The sequence below is a fragment of the Struthio camelus genome, chromosome 4 (assembly GCF_040807025.1).
Source record: "Struthio camelus isolate bStrCam1 chromosome 4, bStrCam1.hap1, whole genome shotgun sequence".
Taxonomy (NCBI): Eukaryota; Metazoa; Chordata; class Aves; order Struthioniformes; family Struthionidae; genus Struthio; species Struthio camelus.
Window position 1 is genome coordinate 36,398,264 of NC_090945.1, and position 22,518 is coordinate 36,420,781.

The following is a 22,518-nucleotide window of genomic DNA, read 5'->3' on the forward strand; positions in this document are numbered from 1 at the left end:
TTGATAAATTGGAGAAATGGCCCAAAATCAATAAGACGAAATTCAATAAAGACAAGTGCAAGGTACTACACTTCAGAAGGAAAAATCAAATGCTCAAAAATGGAGGAAACTGTCTAGGCAACTGTAAGAGGATAACTGTGTTACAGAGGACCACAAATGGAGTAACAGTTAACAACGTATTTGCACAATGCCATTAAGACACAAGGGAACTTGATGAAAGGTCTTAGTGGAAAGGACCTCATTTATGTATTTAACATGGATACTAACACAGCAGCGGCGCGAGATTTCAACATTTGAAGAGGATCTGGCCACTGCAAAGAGAAAACATGAGGCTAGAGACAGATGTGGATGAGCTGGAGATAAATCAGTGGGTGCACACTGCTGAAGTTACTTCATGTTTGTCTACAATGAAAAGAGGACAGCCTGTACGTAGCCACTGGGGATTTGGAAAATCTCCCAGATAAAAAGTCTGCAAATGCAAAATAGACAAAGCAGCATTATGGGTATTTGATGGCCTGCTCAATGCAGCACACCCACTAATTTAGTTATACTTTTAATAATAATACATATAAAATGCGCGTGCTAAAAATGCATGCATTATCTTATCAAGGGAATGAATTGTACTTGCTAGTATTGCATGATATTCAGTACAAAGTTTGCCACAGAGTTGCAATTAGCAGTTGCAATGAAAAGTGCTGGCCCAGGAAAAGTTCTTTCTACCTAATCTCCAGCCAACCAGTTCTAGAAGCAGTCAGACCAGCACAGACACTCTGTGTTCCACCACTGGCCAGATGCTGATGGGTAGGAAATGCAATCCAGCAGTGCTTCCCACTCATAACCTGTCACTGGATTCATCCTGATAGATAACATCCCTCCCATACTTCGGGTTAGAGAGAGACAGCTGGCACAGAAAACAAGACAAATTTAAGGACTTATACTCTGCCTATATAGGTGTAGAGAAGTTTCAGCATTTATTTCAAAAAATTCCCCAACTTTTCTTTACAGTAGATTTGACAATGCATCATTATTTGTATGATCTGTTCATATCAGGATAGTGTTCAGGAGCCCCAGGCACAGAACAAGACTCAGTGCCAGATTCAGAACATGGATGGAACAAAATAGTAGTCCAAGATTTTACAGCTTAGGTATAAGAAGAAGAGACAGACAGGAGACTATAAATAAGACAGCATCAGTCTGGATGACAGACAGTAGTATCAGTATACTACTAGTTGTCAAGTATTCCATATACCTTGTAGCAAAAGAGAATTTTAAGGAGGAAATTTACTTCTCTGATTGTTGCAATGTCTTTCAAATATAGGTATTTTAGATTAATTCTGAATGTGATGCAAAGTGTGAACAGACATCTAAAAACTCTCTTCATCAACTAAGTAGGTCATCTGCTTTCTGTAGATGTTAAATTTATTATCAAGACATTTTAATAAATCCATAATGATGTTTTGGACTATTGTTACAGTCAAAAAGAAACAGCATTTTAATCATGTTAAAACAAGGTTGGTGGCTGGCCTACAGTACTCCGGGCCACGTGGATAACCCAAACTGAATTTCCTGTTCTGATTTGCCAGCCCCAGAAGGAGCAAACCGATGATATGCTGACAGCAAAACACTCAAGCAAATTAACTTCTTAAGTATGACGTTTACCTTCCTTTAAAAAGAAAAGAATGAAAAGAGAGAGAAAAACAGGCTCATGTTTGCATATATGTGGTGTGTTAGAAAGGATGCTTGCAAACAAACATTGATTAGATAGCATTTGGATCCAGCAGGGACTGATACATGCTTGTTGAAACACATTCCAGATGTGGGAGTTCTTTAAACCAATATTACTCTGTAACTCTTTTGGGACAAAAACAGCCATTGGGAGAGAGGTATAGTACATTTTATTTCCTTTCACTGCAATTGACTGTGAACAACCCAGAGCCTGTAAGACCTGAAGGGATCATTAGATCAGATTTTTATTTAGGCTTGATCCAGAACCATTATGCAGAATATGCAAAGCATTCCATAGCTCTATCAGGACGTTTCATTAATGCATTTATTCACATAGCTCACTAGCAAAGTTCTTTCACTGTGGAATTTCCACTTCTTGACACTATGTTTGGCTTAAATGGTCGTAACGATAGCCTACTTCTGCCTCAGCGCTCATTACCACATAGGTTTGGAGAATATTATTAAGCAAGAGTACAGCAAAGAAACTCCAGAGGATTGGGTTCTGCCACATGCACGAAAGCTGCAACACCTTTGTTCCTATTACAGTATTCATAGGTTCCTGCTGCTTGTCCTGGAAGATTTTGTTTAATGAAAAATAAACACTTTTAGGAGGCAATTTCACATCAGTGATGTAGGAAGCATATTTTTCTTCAGAATGTGTACAGTACTCAACACAGAAGAGTCTTGCTCTATAAATAAGGCTCTTCTGGCATGACTGCAATGGAGAGTGCTATTAGGTGTTGTTTATATTTAACAATTTATGCATAAGATGCCACAAATGTGAACCACAGTGGTGAAGAATTCTGAGAGGAAATAACTGCAGACTGCATTGGGGAAAGCTTCAGAGTGATACAGTGTCATTTCTGAGCTGAGCCTCCAAAAACATAACAGTTTTCCTAGAAGCCCCAGTAAGAGCCACTCAGTATCATGGAAGAGCCCAGTGGGATCAAAAATGATGAAGGTTCAGCACGCATCAGGCTCCTTTAAAGCCACAGACTGTGACAGGGTAGTGTGGGACTGCTCTACTACCCTCTATTAGCTTTATTACAAAGAAGCATTCCTTGGGGACCTCCTGCATCTCTTCACTCTGTCTGCAGCTTGAAGGGGAATTAGCATTGACTCTAATGAGGACATATTGCTTTTGCATGTCTGTTATAGTTTATCGTTTCATGCTTTCACTAGTTGTTTCAAATCAAGCCACACCAGTTTGCAACCTAAAAGCTCCTGTAATAAAAGTCACTTTCCACTCATATATGTGAATTGAAACGGTATTTGTCAGTTAACCATTTCAGTACTCTGGACATTTCTGTACTTATATAAAGAGACAGTTTACTACTTCTCTGCAAATGTAGAACAATCACCAATGAGATAAGGCTGATATAATCTGAGCTGGTTTATGGGCAATGATTCAAATCTGAGTAGAAGATATGATATTTCATATCCTTAGTCTGCACACTGAATATTTTGTATAAATATGAGACTAAATATCAAGATCACAACTACAAAGACCGAAAAATCTATATTTAGTAGAGGAAACTCAGAAGGGCCAGTTGCAGAGAGAATCTTGTGTTTACATTTTATTTGAAAATACTCCATTTATCAGGATGCTGCATCTATGAAGTATACAGTATGCCTTCAACAAAAGGTACGAAGGATCACATCACAAGTACCTGATTCAGCCTCAGCCACAGTTAATGGTAGCAATTCCAGTGACTGCAAAATACATTAAATCGTAGTATGTAAAGTATTAGTCTGCTTGATTTTCTGTACATACATTCAATTCCAGGATCTGAAGATGAAGTGATATGCTGATCACTCATTTTCAGAAGACAAATATTAAAATAATATGATATTACTGCTGGTCTTTTCAGCAAATCTAGAAGCAAAATAACTAGAAGTGCCAGTACCTAGCCTACATCCATGCATAGTTCCATTGAATTCAATGTAAATATTTGCCTGAATAGGCCACTTTGAGTCAAACGGAGAAAAAGTATATTTAAACAGTCTACTATCCTGCTCTCTGAAAAATATTAAGGATATTTTTCATATGAGGTATAATTTCAATGAATACTTTAAGATATATGCCCAAAAATAGATCGGTTAATTACCTCTATTTTTCTTATTTTATTTGAAGTACAGCAATGTTGCACTGAGTTTTTCCTGACTGCATAATGGAAGACATTCTGCTTTTTGATGGCAGAATGAAGTAGCAGCACAAATTGGTCTGAAATATTATAAAATAGCATCATTACTTGTGTATGAAATCTAAAAATCACTACACTGTGACCTTAATTTTAATTGGCTTTTTCTTGAAACCAGCAGCTGAACCTCATCACTGATAGAAAACCATTCAATTGTTTCTAGTCAGTTCCTAATTCTTCTATGAGCTATGCATTAGCTAGTAACACAATCACTTATTTTTCCTCATACTGTGGGGAACAAAATAGCTACATATAAATAATCAAATTCACTGTCAAATTCATTTGAACTAAAGGAAAACTCACTTTGTTCCCTAGAAGTTAAAAGGCAGATTTCAAAAGTATGTTACACACATACTTTGTATATAAGACCCCATTCAACACCCAGAAGCCCACTCTGGGTACCAACGATTTCTTTTTTTCCTGATAGTGTCATCACTACAGTCTCATTTGGTGAAATTATTGCTTCTTTGTACTGTTTTGCTTGTATAAGCACTGCAAGTCAGGATGGTATGTTTAGTAGTCATCCATATATTCCATTTTTTTTTTTCCTATTCCACCTGATATTTCTAATTCACATTTGGTCGGTATTTTACAACTAATAGTCATCTTTTCTCATTTGACAGCAAGTTCATTGTTGCATAACAATGAATATTAGCATATGTTACACATATTCTTGCTTTATTCTGATCAGATAATTTTACTATCTTATCTTTAGTGTTTTACCTTTATGAAAAGTAAACTACTTCAAATAAATAGATCCCTTACAAATGAGATTTGTAGTTATGTAGGACTGATGTAATTAAAACTCTCAGGAGAACATATAGAATAAAAATCCTTCAAGTTTTTCCTGCCTCAATTATTTTAGCGAAAGACAGTACTCATCATTTCTTTACTGGAAATGGAAAAGTGACAGGACATTTAATATCTGGGCACTTATTTCACAAGCCTTGATCTTTCAGCAATATTTAGGTTCATAAAAAAGAGAGAGAGAGAGAGAGAGAGAGAGAGAGAGAATGGTAAAACGAGGTATGAAGATAAGGAGAAAATCTGAATCTTTTTTTCCCTCCAGTGTTCAGAGTAAACTGCCACAGGTCAAGCGACCAATTTCCTGTTTTTAACCTTTCATGGATCAGTCACAAGGCTGAACAGGATGCAATGTTCATGCAAAAAACTGAGTGTAGTAATTACTAGAAGATCTCCCTCTGCCAACTTGGCCCCCACCCACCTTAGGTTTCCATTCTTGAATAGGCAGTCCAACGGTATGGGATGCTCTGCCTGGCACAGGAGACAGTTGCATCAAATCATTACTCAGCAGTTCAAAACATTCAACCAACTGCAATGTCTCTTCCAGGCAATTTAGCAAGGTTATACTCTGTTAATAACTTATCTTCACAAAAAATGACATTTGAATTATAAGACTGAGAAAGAGAGGGTACTTTACAGGTAAGTGCCATTTATTCAAAAAGCTTATATGTTAGAAGTCATTTTATGGGTGCCCTTGAGAAACATGCACATCTCCATGTTTCAGCAATTATTCATTAATATGCTTTTGTAATTTGGGAGAGTTTTAAACTTGAAATGAATAAGAAGCCTACACCCTGCCCCAAACTGGTGAACCAGTCTTGATAACCTTATACCTAAGAGCCACTAAATAAATTAAATAATGACTGGGAAAGCATCCATTTTTTCTAGTCTGTCTGTGAACATAGTGAAAAGTAGCAATAGTCTCTCAAAGCTGGGATATAAGACAGAAATCTGTCTCAAAGTCACAAAATCTCCTGTTACCATAGTGATGGGGATTGAGCAAATGACTAAAAATACCTGGTCTTATTCACACTGTCTTAGGAATGTGACCTAAATGACATGTAATACATGATTTTCTGTGAGAAATTAATTGCATTTACTAGGAGCCAACACTGAAATGTAATATAATGTGCAAATATGATGTGTTGTCAGACTCTTCTGGGACCACCTTTTTCTCAAAAATGCAACATGAACAGAGAGCTGGCTCAAAGAAGGCATACATGCAGGTCATTAACAAATCAAAGGTACCAATTAAACATGGGTTTAAGCTCTCTAGCTGTACTTTAAAAGCATTCATTCGAATTGCTGATATGTGAAATTAACTCTTACCCCCAAATAAGATCAGTGTCTGCAAAAGTCTCCCAGTTGTGATGGCTCAAGTTGAAGGGCTTAATCACTTACAGTTTTATTTCTGTTTTCACAGGGCAGTGGTCTCCCTCCTATTTACAGTGCAAGATAACATGATCCTTGACTTGTGACATTTTATTTCCTTTGCCTGTGAATGCTTGTAATAGTTTGTTCGGCTGAGCTGTGCAAGGATGATGGAAGGCTAGTACCGCTGATGTTACAAAGGAGGGAACAAGGCAAGTGTTTTGGCTGGAGATACCTGTAAATGCAGGCCCACCACAAAATTACTCTGTACCCTCTTAAGCACATAGCAACATGGTATGGGATTATATTCCAGCATTGTTAGACACAACACAATTCTATAAAATGTACTTTACTTCAAATATAATGATAAAATGCTCAATTTTGAAAAATATCACCAGCAGGCAGGATTTATCTCAACTATGCTTCTAAAAACAGAAGCCTCTCTATTCATGAAATCAAAAAACAAACAAAAAAACAAAACACCTAAAGTCTGCAACATCTGCAATGGAACTTCTTCGACAATTGCAAAGCATTTTTAAGAAACCACTTACCGGGGCAGACCATCTGGAAGACACGCTGTATTCCACTGGTGGGTATAAAATATCCACAGTCCCTGAAAAATCCAGGTAGGTCATTTCTGTCCATCTCTTTGCTGAACTGTCTCTTGGCAAACATTGTTTCATAAACTGAAAAACAAGCCCAAAGCAGAAGCTTCCATCACAGATAAACTTGCAATATATTATTAGGTGCTGATTTTACTAGAAATATTTTCTTCAGAATCAATTTAATGTGCTTGATAAACTTTGTATGAAAACTTAGATCTGTGTAGATTTAAGACAATGGGTAGGTTGTTGCTGACTTACTCTTGCAATAAAGTGAAAATCACTCATCATCCCTATAGCATCTGAAAGGGAACAGTCAGGTTGAAAAAAGCTCTTTCCCATATTAGAATTTCTCAGTATGGAAAGGTGATGGTCTAGTCTCTGCAGAACTAGGCTGGCAGAAAGAGGCTGGGTAAGTAGATAATTATAGTGCGAATACCCTTTTTAACTTGGCACATAGCTTAACCTACCTAAAGCAATATATTAAACTGCTCCCCTCTAGGGGAAAAGGCATGGGGAAAACTTACAGGGTAAGACATTGTGCCCAGAATTATTGTAATAGAGATGCCTGTAGATGCCGTGCCAAGGCTAATTGAAAAAAGAACAAGGACATATACTAGTGGTCTAACAGTGAATTATTTTCTTGACAAATTTAATGTATTAATATGGCTTCAGTCAAAGACATTAACTCAGAGATAAGTGTTGTGTGATTTATTTTAAGCTGCTCAGGAAAGCAAAAGTACAGATTAAAAATAAAAATCTTCACAGTCTCCTATATTTTGATGCCCATACAATATTTTAGTGATCTACCTAGCTCACAGATTCTTGCAGAGTTGGTGCCAGAAATCTTCCTGACAGATAGGAAGTTTAGCTGGTCTATCTATCTGGGCTATTAGTCTAACTGGTTTACTATTTATTAATGGAACCATCAGTTTCCTCTAAGGGTTAACAGCAGTAGATCAAATTACATTCCATATTATGCATGAGCATCTATAACATGTCTGTCTTCAATAAAATAGAGCAAATTAATGTCACTTTAACATTTCAGAAAAACAACATTTGCCTTTTAAGTTAAAGACCATAACAACAGCAAGAGATAAATATAAACAAAGACACTTTGAAGGTATAATTTTTAAGACTTCTTGTTAATGCATCAGTAATTCTACCATCAGCCAGCATTTCATCACAATGTGAAGAGTAGTGCAAACTTTTCAGCCATCCAGCATCAGAAGTACATTATAAGCTATTCAGCCTGGGACAAGAATACACGGTTCCATGAGGATACAGTTTATGTTTTAGGGATTAATTATTTTTATTGATGTATTTTTTCTCATGTAGCAGAAAAACAAATTTCCTAGGTGATTATAGGAATACAAGACATGAATATGGAATTTAGAAGTCAAACTATGCCATGAATCTTCAGAAGCTGTTTTTTTCCAGAGATATATTTATTACACAGTCTACATCAGTGAGGTATCTACAAGAAACTCAAAGCATACCCATCAAATATGCTCAAATTAAGTATTACAGTTCTCCTACCCTATACTGAAGTACAAAGCTTTATGAATGCAGAATTAAAGGACTGAATGGAAATGAGAAGCAAGATCTAAACAATTAATATCTATGAAACTTAGAAGATGTGAAAATCGATTCGAATCTACTTCCAAAATCAATGGGTATATTTTTATCTCTCTGGAATGCTAATGCATACTTAAAGAAATAAAAAAGCAGCATAGTTCTAACCCTTAGGTATGAAGACGGTTATCCAAATCCATCTTTCAGTGTTGCATTTTTGATACTACAGGAAGGCATCGTGGAACAGTCCCACTGCTTCCCTTCTCAGCAGGGCGTCAACGCTAAGATTTAATAAGGGCAATTTCTCATTTTTGACGAGCTTCCAGTTAAGGTGTTTTTCTAGCATGGTTACATATCACATATTCTAAATCCAAAACATTCTGTTAATGCCCTAATACTCTGCAAGGTCATTCCAGCATTTTTGTTCCCAATAGGAAATCCATTTTCTAGCATATTCACTCATTTCATTTTAAATATCCCCTGTGACGGAACTGCCACCTCTTACTCTGGAAGAGGAATCTGAAGGGCAATTGATCACAGTAAAAGAAAGTTTAGATTATACTTTGCAGTCTTAATTGCTTTTTCTTTTCCTTCATATCTTCCTATAATCCCTGGTGTAAAAAGTATTACTTCAATAGTAATACTCAAAAGAATGCAGAACACAGTGAGCAGAGCAGCTGGGGCTAAGAAAGAGTCTGTTTTGGTATTGGTCAGCTATTTCCGTTTCCTTCAGCATTGCTCCGCTTATGTACCAGTACAACCATCAGAAACAGTGGCCCTCTTGTTTGTGCCTTCTTGATTATGCTTTCAAGCCATTGTCATTTATGCTTTCAAGCTATTGTCATTTACGTGTCTCCTGGCTACTGCTGTTTATTTTATTTTAAATGTGTGTCTCTGAGTCTTCTACCCTGCAGCTGAACAACAACATGTATCTTCTGACATGCTTGACTATACAGTGAGCCTTCAAACTAGTGAGGAAATAGGGGAGACAAAAGCAAGTGTAAAAACTAGTTCCATGAATAAAGTATCTAATGAATGAAACACTCAAAAATTTTGCAACAGTATCTTCTTTTAAGAGGTGCTCTAAACACATTAGTTATTTATTTAATTGTGGGAGATGTCTGAGTGCAATTCATTTTCCATGCAATGGGACAATAATCCTGACACTGGAAAAAAATTATTATGGCCTGAATGAGTGAAAACGATGAAGTGTTAAGACAATTAAGATGATACTCAGTTTTATTTCTTCTCACCTACTGTATCACTAGAAATCCTTCTCCCTGACAGTGCACCACACTGTCCATTATTTAAGTTACAAAGTAATAACCTAAGAACAGCAGCACAAAGATAAATTCACAACTTACAGCATGCATGAGCTACTCTGAAATAGTTAATAATAATAGTTAATAGCTACCCTCCTCATCAAGTGATCAGGAAAACCTCTTCATTCAAGATAAATCCTGCCGCTCTGTAGTGCCAGAACAACATCTTAAAAATGCAGCTGTGCATATTGAGAAGTGTTTTGCAGCAAGAATCACTTAAAAATAATATGTTGCGGACATGGAATACGACTTAACAATGGAGACCATTGAAATTAAAATAAAAGATCATTCTACATAAAAAGTGTATAACTTACATTTTTTCTTGTCCATCCACTCCTCCAATTCAAAATACCGAAGTGGTGTGGATGCATCCAAAGCACCAGCTCGACATTTAATGCGGGCCATCATTTTACGGTAGTACCTTACAACGGCTGGTAGGGATAGTCCGTGACTTGTAGCCTGTAATTAAAGATATATTTCATATTCATTACTAAATGAAATAAGTGAAGGATGACTAAAGAAACGATGAGAAGGGGGAACTAAGAGTGTGCAGTGCATATGAAAATCTTAAAAGGAAACAGAACAAATTCCATTGCAGCAAATACAGATGGACAAACACATAAAAACAATTACTCCATAGTGCTGATAAGGGATGACCCTTTTCAGAGGTGATTGGATAAAACTATTCTGGGATACTGGGCCTATGAAAATTACAGAAGTTTTACTTACAGAAGAATTACAGGAACCATGAGGAATAGAAAATATTGTCTGCACATGATCAGAGTCTGAGGGGAAAGATAAGAGGGAAAGATAAGGAAAGAAGAAAAGGAATGGAACAGTGAAACTTGGTAAGGTCAGAAACTTTGTGATCAACATTTGATTTTTGATTAAAGATACGTCATGGGAGAAAAAAATACATGTTTGTTTTCTATGGCTCAGGAGTAGATCTCAATAAATGCCATTTCAGCTCATCATTAATTATGTCAGCAGAAAACCCCCCCCTCTTTCAGCCTACAAAGCGAGAGAATGTTTTTAAAGGTTAATGATTATCAAATAATATGACCTGTTTTTTAAATTATCTTATTTTAGGACTCTGGAAAACTAATAAAATAAACAATTTAATAGATTACTCAGTTCCTACTACATCCACTTATTTGAATTAGGTTTAATTTTTCTTATGGTATACTTCTTAGATAGAAGGCTTACAACTCACCAGAGAAATGGTATCTTAACTAAAATCATGCAGTCTCCATTAGCACCCAACCTGCAGTATGCATAAGCTCTTTTAATTCGTTACAAACACTGAAATGCAAGGCCAAAGTGCATATTATGGGTCTCTAGTACATTATTTCTCGGGAACTGGCATTTCATTTAGCAACACTAGATGACAAACATGAAAAACATCAAATCGTTGACTTTTTTGTTCAGTAGTTGATGTTTAAAACGGAGTGGGAGAAGATGAGATACAATAAGCAGTCTGTTAGTTTCAGCCTGTTTTTCTGCCCAAAAAAATGCAAGCCCCAGAACTAACAGAACAATATGCAAGTACACCAAGACTCTCTGAAGGTAGAAGGATCAAATTTCACACAGGGCATTCACTTCTATAAACTAATGGAGAGTCTTCTTAAAAACACGCATTGGAAATGGGAATTCAAGTTCCAGCAGAGCATTTGCTATCAGTAATTTTTCTCTAACCTTCAAAATGCAGAACAGCGATGACAGACAGACTAGCTGAGCATGGTTTTTTTCATAGCAAAATAGTAATAATCAAGAATTCTTACACTACTAGAATTTAAACAGTACGTGGATTAAACAACTAAGGCATTACCTTAATCTTTATCCTTTTGAATGCCCTGCGTTCAAGCCATCCTCTCACGTATCTTTGAATGCAAACAACTGCTTTAAGTACTTCTCTACTGCTAGGATGTGTTCTGCTATCATGAAAAGCTTCAAAGACTTCCAAGTGAGTTCCATTTTTCTTTACCTTCTTCTGAGTTTGAAGGTCAAGGTGTTTGTCACTAGAAATTGAAGTATAAAAATTTGTTTTTCAGTTTGGTAGACAATTGCTTGAACTATGAATCAAATTTATAGTAGACAAATTGTAACTTATACAAAAAATAATTACAAAATCACATGGAATCCTTTTATATATGAATAGTTTGAATAGAAGCTTGTGGTCATTTACCATCTATAATTACAGAATTAGTATCCAAACCTGCTTGTCAAATGTTTTGCCAAAGATGTGTAGATCTGCACAACGCTCATGGCCTAGTAAACTACATGGATTAAATTATCATCATCATTATTTTAAACATTGCTAACATTTTGAATCCCTATATAACTGTGCAGTTCTTTCATCTGCTTTGAGTTTTATAAAATGGAGGACACAAAAAGGGTATTAAAAGTCATATTTTACATGAAGAAAACTTTTTTAATAATGAATTTGAGTAAGATTAAACAAATAATTTACCTACCTACTTCCCTTGTTTATGCATACATAAACACACTGAAACCCGTACATGTCTCTTCCATCTTAATGTGAACTTTCATGGCTTTTGTTTATGTGTATTCATTAAAGTTGCTAGGAAATTTTCAACAAAAAGATTACTTACTAGAACATGGAAATGTACTGAAAGCAATCCTTCTCATAAGGACACACCAAGAAAGGGTTTACTGGAGATTTACTTGTCAAATAAGACAGCAGAAACCCCAGAAAAGCCACGATATTCAATAATGTGAATTGTGCATGTATTCACCACAGTCAAATTAACAAAAAAAATTTTAAAAACCCTGAAAGCTCTCAACTGTATCTTAACACATAATGGGGAAAAAAGGGAACACTCTGAAGTCTCATCTCTATAGTACTCCACTATGATTACTTGACTATGCCCCAAATGAGGAAATGATCAAAGTATATATGTTGGATATTCAAAGTGCCAGATCTTGCATTCCAAACTGTGTAACTGGCCAAACTGTAAACCAAAATGTAACTGAGGATTTTTTCATGTACCACATCTACAGCTTTCTTTTTTCTGAAGGTATAATTATGAATGGAAATAGCCATTTTATAGTTAAGGTCATAACTAGCTGTGTGCTGTAAAGTCAGTTGTAATTTTGCTTACCACATCCAAACTGTGCCAAGATTAAACCAATCTGCTTGAAATAACATCGCGTTGAGAGGAAAATATTTTTTAATGTCTGATCTTAATTATGCAAGGTGCTAGTCAGATAAAAATGCTTGAGAAATGGTAATCTGAATATTTCTCAAAATCTTTTTTTTGCTTGTTGTTGTTTTTTTTCTTTTTTGCGAGGTTGTAATCATTTGTTTAGAGACAAAATAGTTTAGATTACGAATTCAAACTAGTTATTTTCTGGTCTTCCATAACACTTTCTCCCTCTAGTCAAGAGCCTACAGGACTCCTCATCAGACCTTATCCTCATCTTCTTATAACTAAAGTACATCAGTTGTCCTTATTCATCATTCCACTCTATGCCACAAATACAGATCTGCCCCATCGATCATGATCTCTCTAACAGCTAAAAAAAACCTTCCAGGTATTTCATAAAGCCTCCCACTATGGGGCCACAATTTCACTGCTCACTTGTAAGCTGACATTCACTCTAACCCTTTCCACTGAAAAAAGAATTCATCCCTCTGCCATCATAGTTCAGCTCAGTACCAGCAGAGGCTGTGCATTCACTATTCTCCCCAGAGTTTCTGTGAGAGGACAGCATTTTAATTTGCCTGTAGGGTTTCAGAGAAATTGCAGTTTCACAGGTTACATGAGGAATGCCCTGAGTGGACTCATCGCCACGGTTCTTTCTATACAGTTTTTGCCAGTTTGCAGGTGATGTGTCTACTCTAAGACACCAGCATGTGCAAAGCTTGAGGATATCCAAGTGCTACTGCACTGGGTTGATCAGATGCACTGTCTACAAAGACCAGGGAACATCATTGTCAGATGGACAAGAAAGGGAACTACTTGACTTATTACATACAAGGGCATACGAATACACACAGAATTCCGTACTTCCACTTTTATTTTTTTCCAGGCTTTGAGAAAAAGTTTATCACAGGCAGTTATCCATGTTGAGAAGGCAAATCCCATTGTGTTATGTTATAGGAAGTAAAGTTTTAAATGTTTTCTTAACATTGATTTCAGATTTATAAGTATTCCAGATAGAGTTTGACTTACAAGCAAGACCCGCAAATCAGTATGTAAGCTGTGATAGGGGTAGGTTATTTGGGGAAGGCAGGGCACTTGGAGTGAAGGAAAGAAACAAATTTTAAGTTAATGCTTTTGTATGGAAATGTGTTTCAGGACAATTCTGGGTTTGTAACCACTTACATTCTTAGAGCCATGGTAACACAAATGATATCAAAGATGTAGACAAGTGCCTGTTAGACAGATGGAATATACAATCTCTGTCTGTGCTACAGCTGTCTTCGTAAAGCCAAATTCATGCTGCAGATCTGGTGGCAATGCATTGAATAGGCCTTCCTACTGAGTTATGCATGTTGCAATGTTTTATAATCTTTTAATTTCATGCAATTTACATACACTGATTAACAGTGTAAAACTATATTTAATATGATCTGGCACTGTTGTATAAGTGACATTTTTTGATATCGGTATTCTCTGTTGTTCTTAAAGATTAATTTATTTTTAATGTTGTTATTAAGTATCACTGTTCTTTCTCCTATATGCTACAAAAACATTCCACACTAAGCCACCTCTTGCTTAATGTGTTTTTTATTTGTTACACTACCTGTAAATGATATCTTGTATGAGAAAATTTGTTCTCGGACAAGAATAGCTAGACAGAAAAAAAAAAATCAAGTTTTTTTTTTTTAATTAAATGATGGCTTAGAACATTCTAGAGCAGAACAATTATCAAGCATGTTGTTTGAAAGGGAATTTCTATCAAATCAACAGTTTATCTGCATTAACATATATTCCATCAGTTTCAAATTTTAGTTCAGATATTGCTACTAATTAGTTTTGGCTGATATTGGAGGATTTTGTATGCCCCATTTATAAAAGCTGTTTTCCCATCTGTTAATGGGTTGGAAGTGATTAAAGGACACTTATTTTGGCTGTTGTAAAGGCCAAATCATTTTAAAGCTGCAAATATGTGACAAAATCAGCTAAAGGTTTGCCAAGTTCAGGACCTGAACTTCCTAAAGCGTTGTGATGTCTGCTTCCTTCCCCTCCTGCCTAAAGTATCTGTCAGTTTTCAGTATATAAAAGCAAAAACTCAGCCTGGTGTGATAGGCCACACCTACTACCTATTTGTTTAAGCAGCAGTTTTAATAAACTTTGAAAGTGATTCTGATCTCTAGCTAAAAACCTTTTCTGCTGCTTGTACACTCATTTTAAAGCTTTTCTTCTGAGATCTTAAGTAAAATGTGGTTTACAAGAGTACCCATTATCACAATATTTGAATACCTATGCCTTCTCTTCTTGTCTATCATTTTATCAGTATGCATAAAAGAGCAGAAAAAAAGGAGAAATAAGGCAATGTGTGAAATATCAGAGGAAAAAGGAGAAGACAAAAAAGACATAATGGGATGAAAAGGACAATCATGGACAGTGAGCTGGGAATCAACAGTAAACCAAAAACCCTCATGGCAAGCAATTTGTGTGCCACATATTGTGAAACAAATCAAGCCTTCAGTTCCAACTGGGGAAGAGTATTTCAGTCATGTGTTTAACATAAATGAAGATACGAAATAGCCTTGTGCAGAGAGCTGAAACAACTCCTGTATACCATTTACATCTTATAGTCTAGCTGGAGGGGTTAAGGTACAGCATGTAGGCAAATCTCACTTATTAAATTATAACCTGCCATTTCTCTATACACTTAACTTGATGTTTTATGGAATCAGGATAGACCCCAAGCTGACCCTTGTAGCAACAGAGGTATGGAAAGAGTATTCAAACAGACATTCTGATCCTGGTTTGTCTGCAACCTCCGAATAATTTTTTTTTGGACTAGATTTGAACTGCGATACCAAAGGGGAAAGACCAATAACTAACCCTAGACTTACTCACTTCATCTGCAAATTTAATTTTATAAATAAGCAACATAGCGCTACCAACATGCATTAGACGTACCACCTGCTTTGTACTACTTTAATGGAAAATCTGTCAAGCACTTTCTTTAATGACTATATGTCTTAAAAATTCAACAAATGAAAGGATTATCACTCAAATCATATTAATCTGCAAAAGGATTAACAGCATACTGTTGAAAGACTTCATGAACTGCAATAGGAGAGGATCTGAAATAAAGAATGCAAAGAGCTTTTCATATAAATAGTGCAGAAAGAGTGTAAAGGCTGAAGCAGAAAAAGCAAAAATGGATTTAAACAAAGAATGGTGATCTGAATTAAATATTTCAGCATTGAAAAGAAAATCAAACTGTAGAAAATGTGCTATAAATTATAGTATCTCTTACCACCTATACAGAATTTATCCATTTTCTCTGTCAGTTTCTGTAACCAGATGTGTTCTCATTTTAGTTTGTAATTTTAAACACATCTAGATACATTATCTGAAATATCTTGTTTAAAAAATGAAAAATATTAGTGAATATTCTGAACCTAATGAAGCATTGAGAAGGAAGTCTGGATTTCCTACAGATGCAGTCTTTTTCTTTAATAGATAGGAAGACCCCCACAGTTTGTAAAATACTTTATCTTCAACACTACACAGTTTAGCTTTTAAAATTTCCATGCACACACAGATTATTTTATTTCTTTGGTGTATTTTCCCTGCTTGTAGGACAGTAATGAAATCACTGCCAGGCATGTCTTGTTACTTAACGGCCAACAGAGTTCATCTCATTAAACTTAATTCAGCAGTTATCCACAGCCATGAAGTCACTTAAAGATGTGTTTGATTTTAGCTTTAGTGGGATATAAGGATAAGCTTAAAGTTAGGCACATACTTAAAATGCTCTGCTGAATTGGGATGGCTGCAACTGCATGCTTACCTGAAGTAAAGTTAGAATTAAGTGCATGCTTAAGTGTTTTGCTGAATATAGATGGAGTGCTGAACTGGAGCCCAGTGATTACTCATAAGTATCAGTATGTTCTCAATTCAGAAATTATCACTTTACAAATAAAACCTTTAGATATGCAAATACATAATCAATTTATGGCTGAGCAGAATTTTGATGACCAGCTAATTACAATCCATGCAGACATAAATTAAGAAGATGGTGAGACACTGTTTAAACTCAAACATACATCCCAAATTACTCACTCAGGATGTACACAGAAGATAAAATATGACAGTGAAACAACATGGCGGCATAAAGACCACCCATTAGGGCAAGCACGGTAATAGCTGTAAATTCCACTTGAAGACAGTTATCAGCTACAGTTGTCCCAATTTAGTTGCCTTCAGGATCTGATACTATGATTTGCCTAGTGTCCTAAGGTCCCAGTGCTGTTAGTGAGAGGTTAGGACACATATTATATAAAAAAATCTGGTTCATCCCATAAAAGAATCCAGAATCCTCCTTCTGGAGTTTTGCAACTTAATGACATTGAAAATCTATGGATTCTGCTTGGAATTAACATAAATGCAAGACTAAGGCACATTCATGTTTCCTCATGCTTTTATCTGTTTTCAATATTAATTACAAGGAGGAAAACATGGTTTGAAAATATATAAATCCATTTAATCTGCTGTTATTGATACCAAAAAGGAATAAGAAAGAAGCACCTGCTTTTCCTCCTTTCTGACTTAACACTAGACACAGCTCTCTTCATTTTGTTGGCTTGGAAATCTGTCATAAACTGGCAAGACGGAAGAAAGATAAAAATTAAATTAAATTAAATTAAAAAGGCAAAATCTAAGGCAACTTACAACTGCCCTATATTTCAAGAACTGTACATATACTTTAAAAGGTTTTAAATCTATATAGAATTTATCCAAAGGCCTTTACTGAGCAAAACTAAAATTTCAAAGAAATAAATCCAACCTAATTTGCAACAGAAAATGTCACATATGAGCCCAGCAATACTTTGCTTTATGCTCGGATGTACAGGTTGAAAAATGGTAGATTTTGCTTTTCTCTTCCTATCTCCTTAGTGAAAACTCCCTGATCTGCTACTTTTGATTACAATTTTAACAATGCTTTCATGTAATCAATTATGAAAACACAGAAAGCACAAACATTTGCCATCCTATTTTTCCCCATAAAACACTCAGTTGTGTGCATCAGATTGCATGACTTTTGCTGCAATTTATATCTGAATTGGCTACCTCTTAAAAAGGATACGTTACATGTAAAAGACTCAGAGAAAAAAAGAAATAGTATACGAAACATAGCCCACCTCAGATGTTCTTGTCCAGTATGAAATATGGCCTTTCCCATATACATTTTAATTCCTGTGTTACTGAAACTAGATGATGAATGAAGCACTATCAAGAATGGATATTTGGCATCACACTAAAAACCCACCCATCCCAATATGCTCCTGACACCAGTCAGCAAAAGAGTTCTAGGCAGGCATAAGAAATGGTATGGTATATTCAGGTTGATTCTTCTCCATTATAGACTCCTGATAATCAGGAGAATAATCAGTTTATTGACTGAGCTATAACCTTATGTTTAATAGCCACTGAATAACCAATCAGCCATCAAACTGTCTAATCTCTTTTTGATGCCTTCTATATTTTCAAACTTTACAACACCTGTGGCTGCCTGTTCCACAATTTAATTATGCATTATATGAAAAAGCTATTTGTTTTGTTTAAGTTTGCTACCTGATGATGTAATCATGGCCCTCTTTTTCTTGAGCTATCAAAACAAACAAATATCATCACGCTTTATTAGCCTTTTCCTGCTACTCAAGATTTTATCCCTGCTGTTATCTCCACTACCCAGATCGTAAGATGCTGAAACAAAGGGTGAAAAAATCGTATATGATGTCCATTATCAGTAAATACAACATAAAACATTTTCTATCCATCCTGAAGAATCCCAGGTTATTTAGCCTGTCTCATGACAGAGTATTCCATACCACTGGCAATCCCAATCACTATCTTCTAGATTCTTTTTCTTTCTAAGATGGGCTGACTGCATGTGCTATTTAAGATATGGATACACCATGGAAGTATTAAGAACTATGTCCTAATCAGCAGACAGCTACATGGGTAATTTCATATCCTTAAAAACTTCCATATCCTTAAAAACTTCCAACCAGATTATCAGTGCTACATCTGGTCTCAGCTAGTCTCCTGGTCAAGGACTTGATACATTTGATGAGATGAAAAAAAGACTGCATGCCTGACAGGTGATTTGCTCCTATCCCATTCATGAATGAGTCCTATTGGTTGCATGTTGCTGTTCCACATATTTTTGGCTATGGCATGCTTCAGATCCTGCTCCTTAGTCTCATTCACTCAAACCAGAGTCTCATACTCAACAATCTACCAACCTTGCCTATTATCTACTATCCTCAGCCCTACCTTGCTCTATGGACTTCCTGCTATTTCATCACAGCTCCCAGCCATGCTATTCTCCCAGCTTTGAGAATGACACTTCCACTGATTCTTCTTCTGACCTGATGTGCTTGGCTTGCATAACTAAGTGCTGATTATCCTCTGTACACACTGCTAGCTACCTGCCTCACAGTATACAGACAAGCTATGTTTGCTGTTTAGCCCTACATTCTTTTCTTTTCGATATCTAACTTCCTAATAATATTTTGTACTCCCTCTGGTGTTGAGTTAGCAATATCAGAGAATTAACCACAATGATTCCAAGTTTTTGCCTGAGTAAGAATGCTGAATTTAGAGCTCACTCTGGTATACATGAATAGTTAGAGTGATTCCCTTCACTAACCATTTGTATTACTTTACACAATTACGAATTTTTCAATCACCATGCATTTTTATCAAGCTTTGATGAGCAAATAATAAAACATACGATTTACATGCTAGATTAACATCCACAATGCATTAGGTACAACTGAACCACTTTTTCCAGCATGATATTTAGCAAACCTACCCAAAGTGTCTAAATGCTAACTGCTTATTATTATTTTTTAATCCAAGAAAACAGGTGTTAAAAGTCAGTGCGCTACTGCAGATGTCAATCATGAGTCATTGGTTACCATAAATATTGGAGAAAAACATTGTGAGGCTACTACACTTTAAGCAAGTGCTATTGCAGATAGAGGACTGGCTGTGCACACTCTTGTGTATCTTAGGATTACTAGCCACTAGTGCAATTAAATGGTATTGGTGGGAGATCTAAAATGCAGAAGTATCCTTAGGAATAGACCTATTTAATACTTCATTTTATAGCTGTCTAGTTCTTTGGTCATTTATTTAAGAAGTCTTGTGTCATCACTGAGCAATCCTGTCCATTTTGATTGGCTTTCATAATAGCTTAGTATATGTTGGTCTTCTGTTCTGTTTTTGATCTGGGAATTTGAGTTCTGTAATAGCTCCTCCTAGAACTATAGCAGCTAATGCCTGTCATTTTATCAGCCCCATTCATCCCTTGGAAACCCTGTCAGGCACATAAGGCATATGCTGACAGGCAATCTACTTTTTAGTTCATGTGGTTTAATGCCAAGCCAATGTCTAATAAAGTCACCATCTATGATTTAATATAAAGATGAAACTACACTTTTTATGTAACTGAAATGTGACTAGATAATTTAATGAAGTCTGGATGTGATATCAGCTGTCTGAGACAGAGGAGAGAGAAAAGAGTGGACATATAGATACAATAAGCATATTATCTCCATATGACCATAAGAGTCATTCTCCAGAACTGAATTTCTGGATAACGGTCCCACACTGCAGTAGATGACTTTGAACATTTTTGGGTATAAACGCATGAATTCACTGCAATATCAATACTTCATTATTTTCTAAGTTACTTCAAATGTATCTTAGAGATTAACATGAGATTTCCCAAATACTATCAAGACATTGTCCAAGTGATTCTTGGGTCCTTCAGCCATGCTTAGCAACACATGATTTTGATTATGAGTTGAGACTAGAAACTAATATACTACCGTGCACGCACGTGATTACGATTTGCCTGGATCAGAACACTACCTCTGAAATTTGTAAATCAAGTTTCTGATATTGAAAAATAAAGTTTCATAGAATTCATAAATCAGGTTTCCAAGGTTTTCAAGGTTCATTTCAAAACCGAACATTTTTATATGCCACTAAACCATTGATTAGCAGACTGCTACCCATAAGGCTTAATACAGCAGAGAACAAAAGTACTTTTCAGGTGAAGAATCAGTTCTTTCTTAAGGTAATCGCATAACTTGAAGTTTGTCGCTTTTAATAATAAGAGAAATCATATCATTGATATGTCCTGAAAAGTAGGAGATGAGAAATATATGCAAAGGTTTTGCTTAAAGTTTGAACTAGCCATGCTATTTGATACATTGCTATAACAAAAGAGTCAAATGGCTTTATCTTCTCAGAATCTTCCACATAAAACAGTGCAGTGAATCATGTGCTTGACTCAGAATGAGCTGTTCCCACTTCACATTATGAGCCACTTCCCAATTGAGTTCAATCTCCTGCCTCCCACTTGCAAAAGAAATTTAATTGGCTATTACAGCAATCTGTACTCTGATAAGGTTGTTGAGAGAAAAAAAAATGGTCTCATCTGAAGACCACGTACAGTGTTTTTCTTCCATAGCCTTCTATTTGTGCTAGTCCACCATCTCAGGATGTAGCTACCCTTCAAACAGTCATTCCTCCCTCTAGATATCCCATAGGCCCTCAGTTCATTTCTATCTAGGAACATCCAAAAGTTCACAGTTCCTTTCCTTTGCTTCCCAAACTACCTTTCAGGTCTCCATTATGTGGTCCAACAAGTTGTGTATGCTTTCATCTGAGGCTGCCTCCCTCCTTGAATTCTAAGTTTTATTCTGCCTGAGACAAGGGTGGCCTGCAATAAAGACCTTGCTTCCACTTCACAAGCCACCTGTTATCTTCTTCACCAACCTGCCAACTCCTCTGTTGCTTCCCAGTCCTGCTGCTCCCCAGCCCACTGTGCCATCTGCACAGCAGGAATTCAGAGATAAACTTACAAAGTGTTAGAAGTCTCAGCTTTGTCTCAGAGCCGGTGCTGCTTTGTGAGCAGAATAATTATTCTGGAATAAAAGTAACTTTTATTTAAGAATAACGTCTGCATAGAAAGCTATTCCAGAATCAAGGACAGCAAACTAATTCATTCCACTCTACATACACTAATCTACTTTTGCAGTGCACAGGACCCAAGTTCTATTTGTGAATACCTTAAATTTCCTCACTGGGACAGGATATATATGGTAATAATTGCATTAAGCTACAAAAAGAATGGAAAAACATTCAAAACTTCATTTGAAAATATACACCATTTCTAGCACTGGGGAAAAGATGAAATGCAGGATTCTGACATCTCAAAAGACTGCTAAGACTTCTATCTCCAATTTTTTTTTCATTAACTTGCAATAAGACCACAGACCACTGCAGCCTCGAACAAATTGGACTTTGATTGTCATTTGAAAGGTTGGAAGAGGTGACTAGGTTACAACCAGAGACAGAACTCAGCTCATCTATAGTTATAGCTATCATATAGCTAGTGATATCATGCCACAGCAATTCAAGACCTTAGTCTTGTTTGGAGGCACCCATGATGTATGCTGCCTAAATACAATAAATACAGGACAATTACTAGTCCATATAATTCACAATTACAGTAAAAGAAATCAAGAGACAACAGAGAAGTACAGAGAGATAAAGCAACACAAGAGAATAATGAAATGACTTTCACTGCCATGACATGGAGTTATCACAGTACAACAGGAACTTAACGGTTGTTACTTTTGTTATTACTAATAACATAACAAGAATGAACATTAAACTGGACTAAACA

General features: G+C 36.1%; 1 protein-coding gene across 1 annotated transcript in view; it reads right to left on the minus strand.

Annotated features, from left to right (window-relative positions):
• Positions 1-22,518, minus strand: part of IQCM (IQ motif containing M) — a 211,904-nt gene that overhangs the window by 143,405 nt on the left and 45,981 nt on the right. The window contains exons 6-8 of the mRNA XM_068941046.1: positions 11,429-11,618; positions 9,915-10,059; positions 6,653-6,787 (exon numbers count right to left, since the gene is read on the minus strand). Coding sequence (XP_068797147.1) covers positions 6,653-6,787; positions 9,915-10,059; positions 11,429-11,618 — 470 coding nt within the window. The remainder of the gene's footprint in view (positions 1-6,652; positions 6,788-9,914; positions 10,060-11,428; positions 11,619-22,518) is intronic.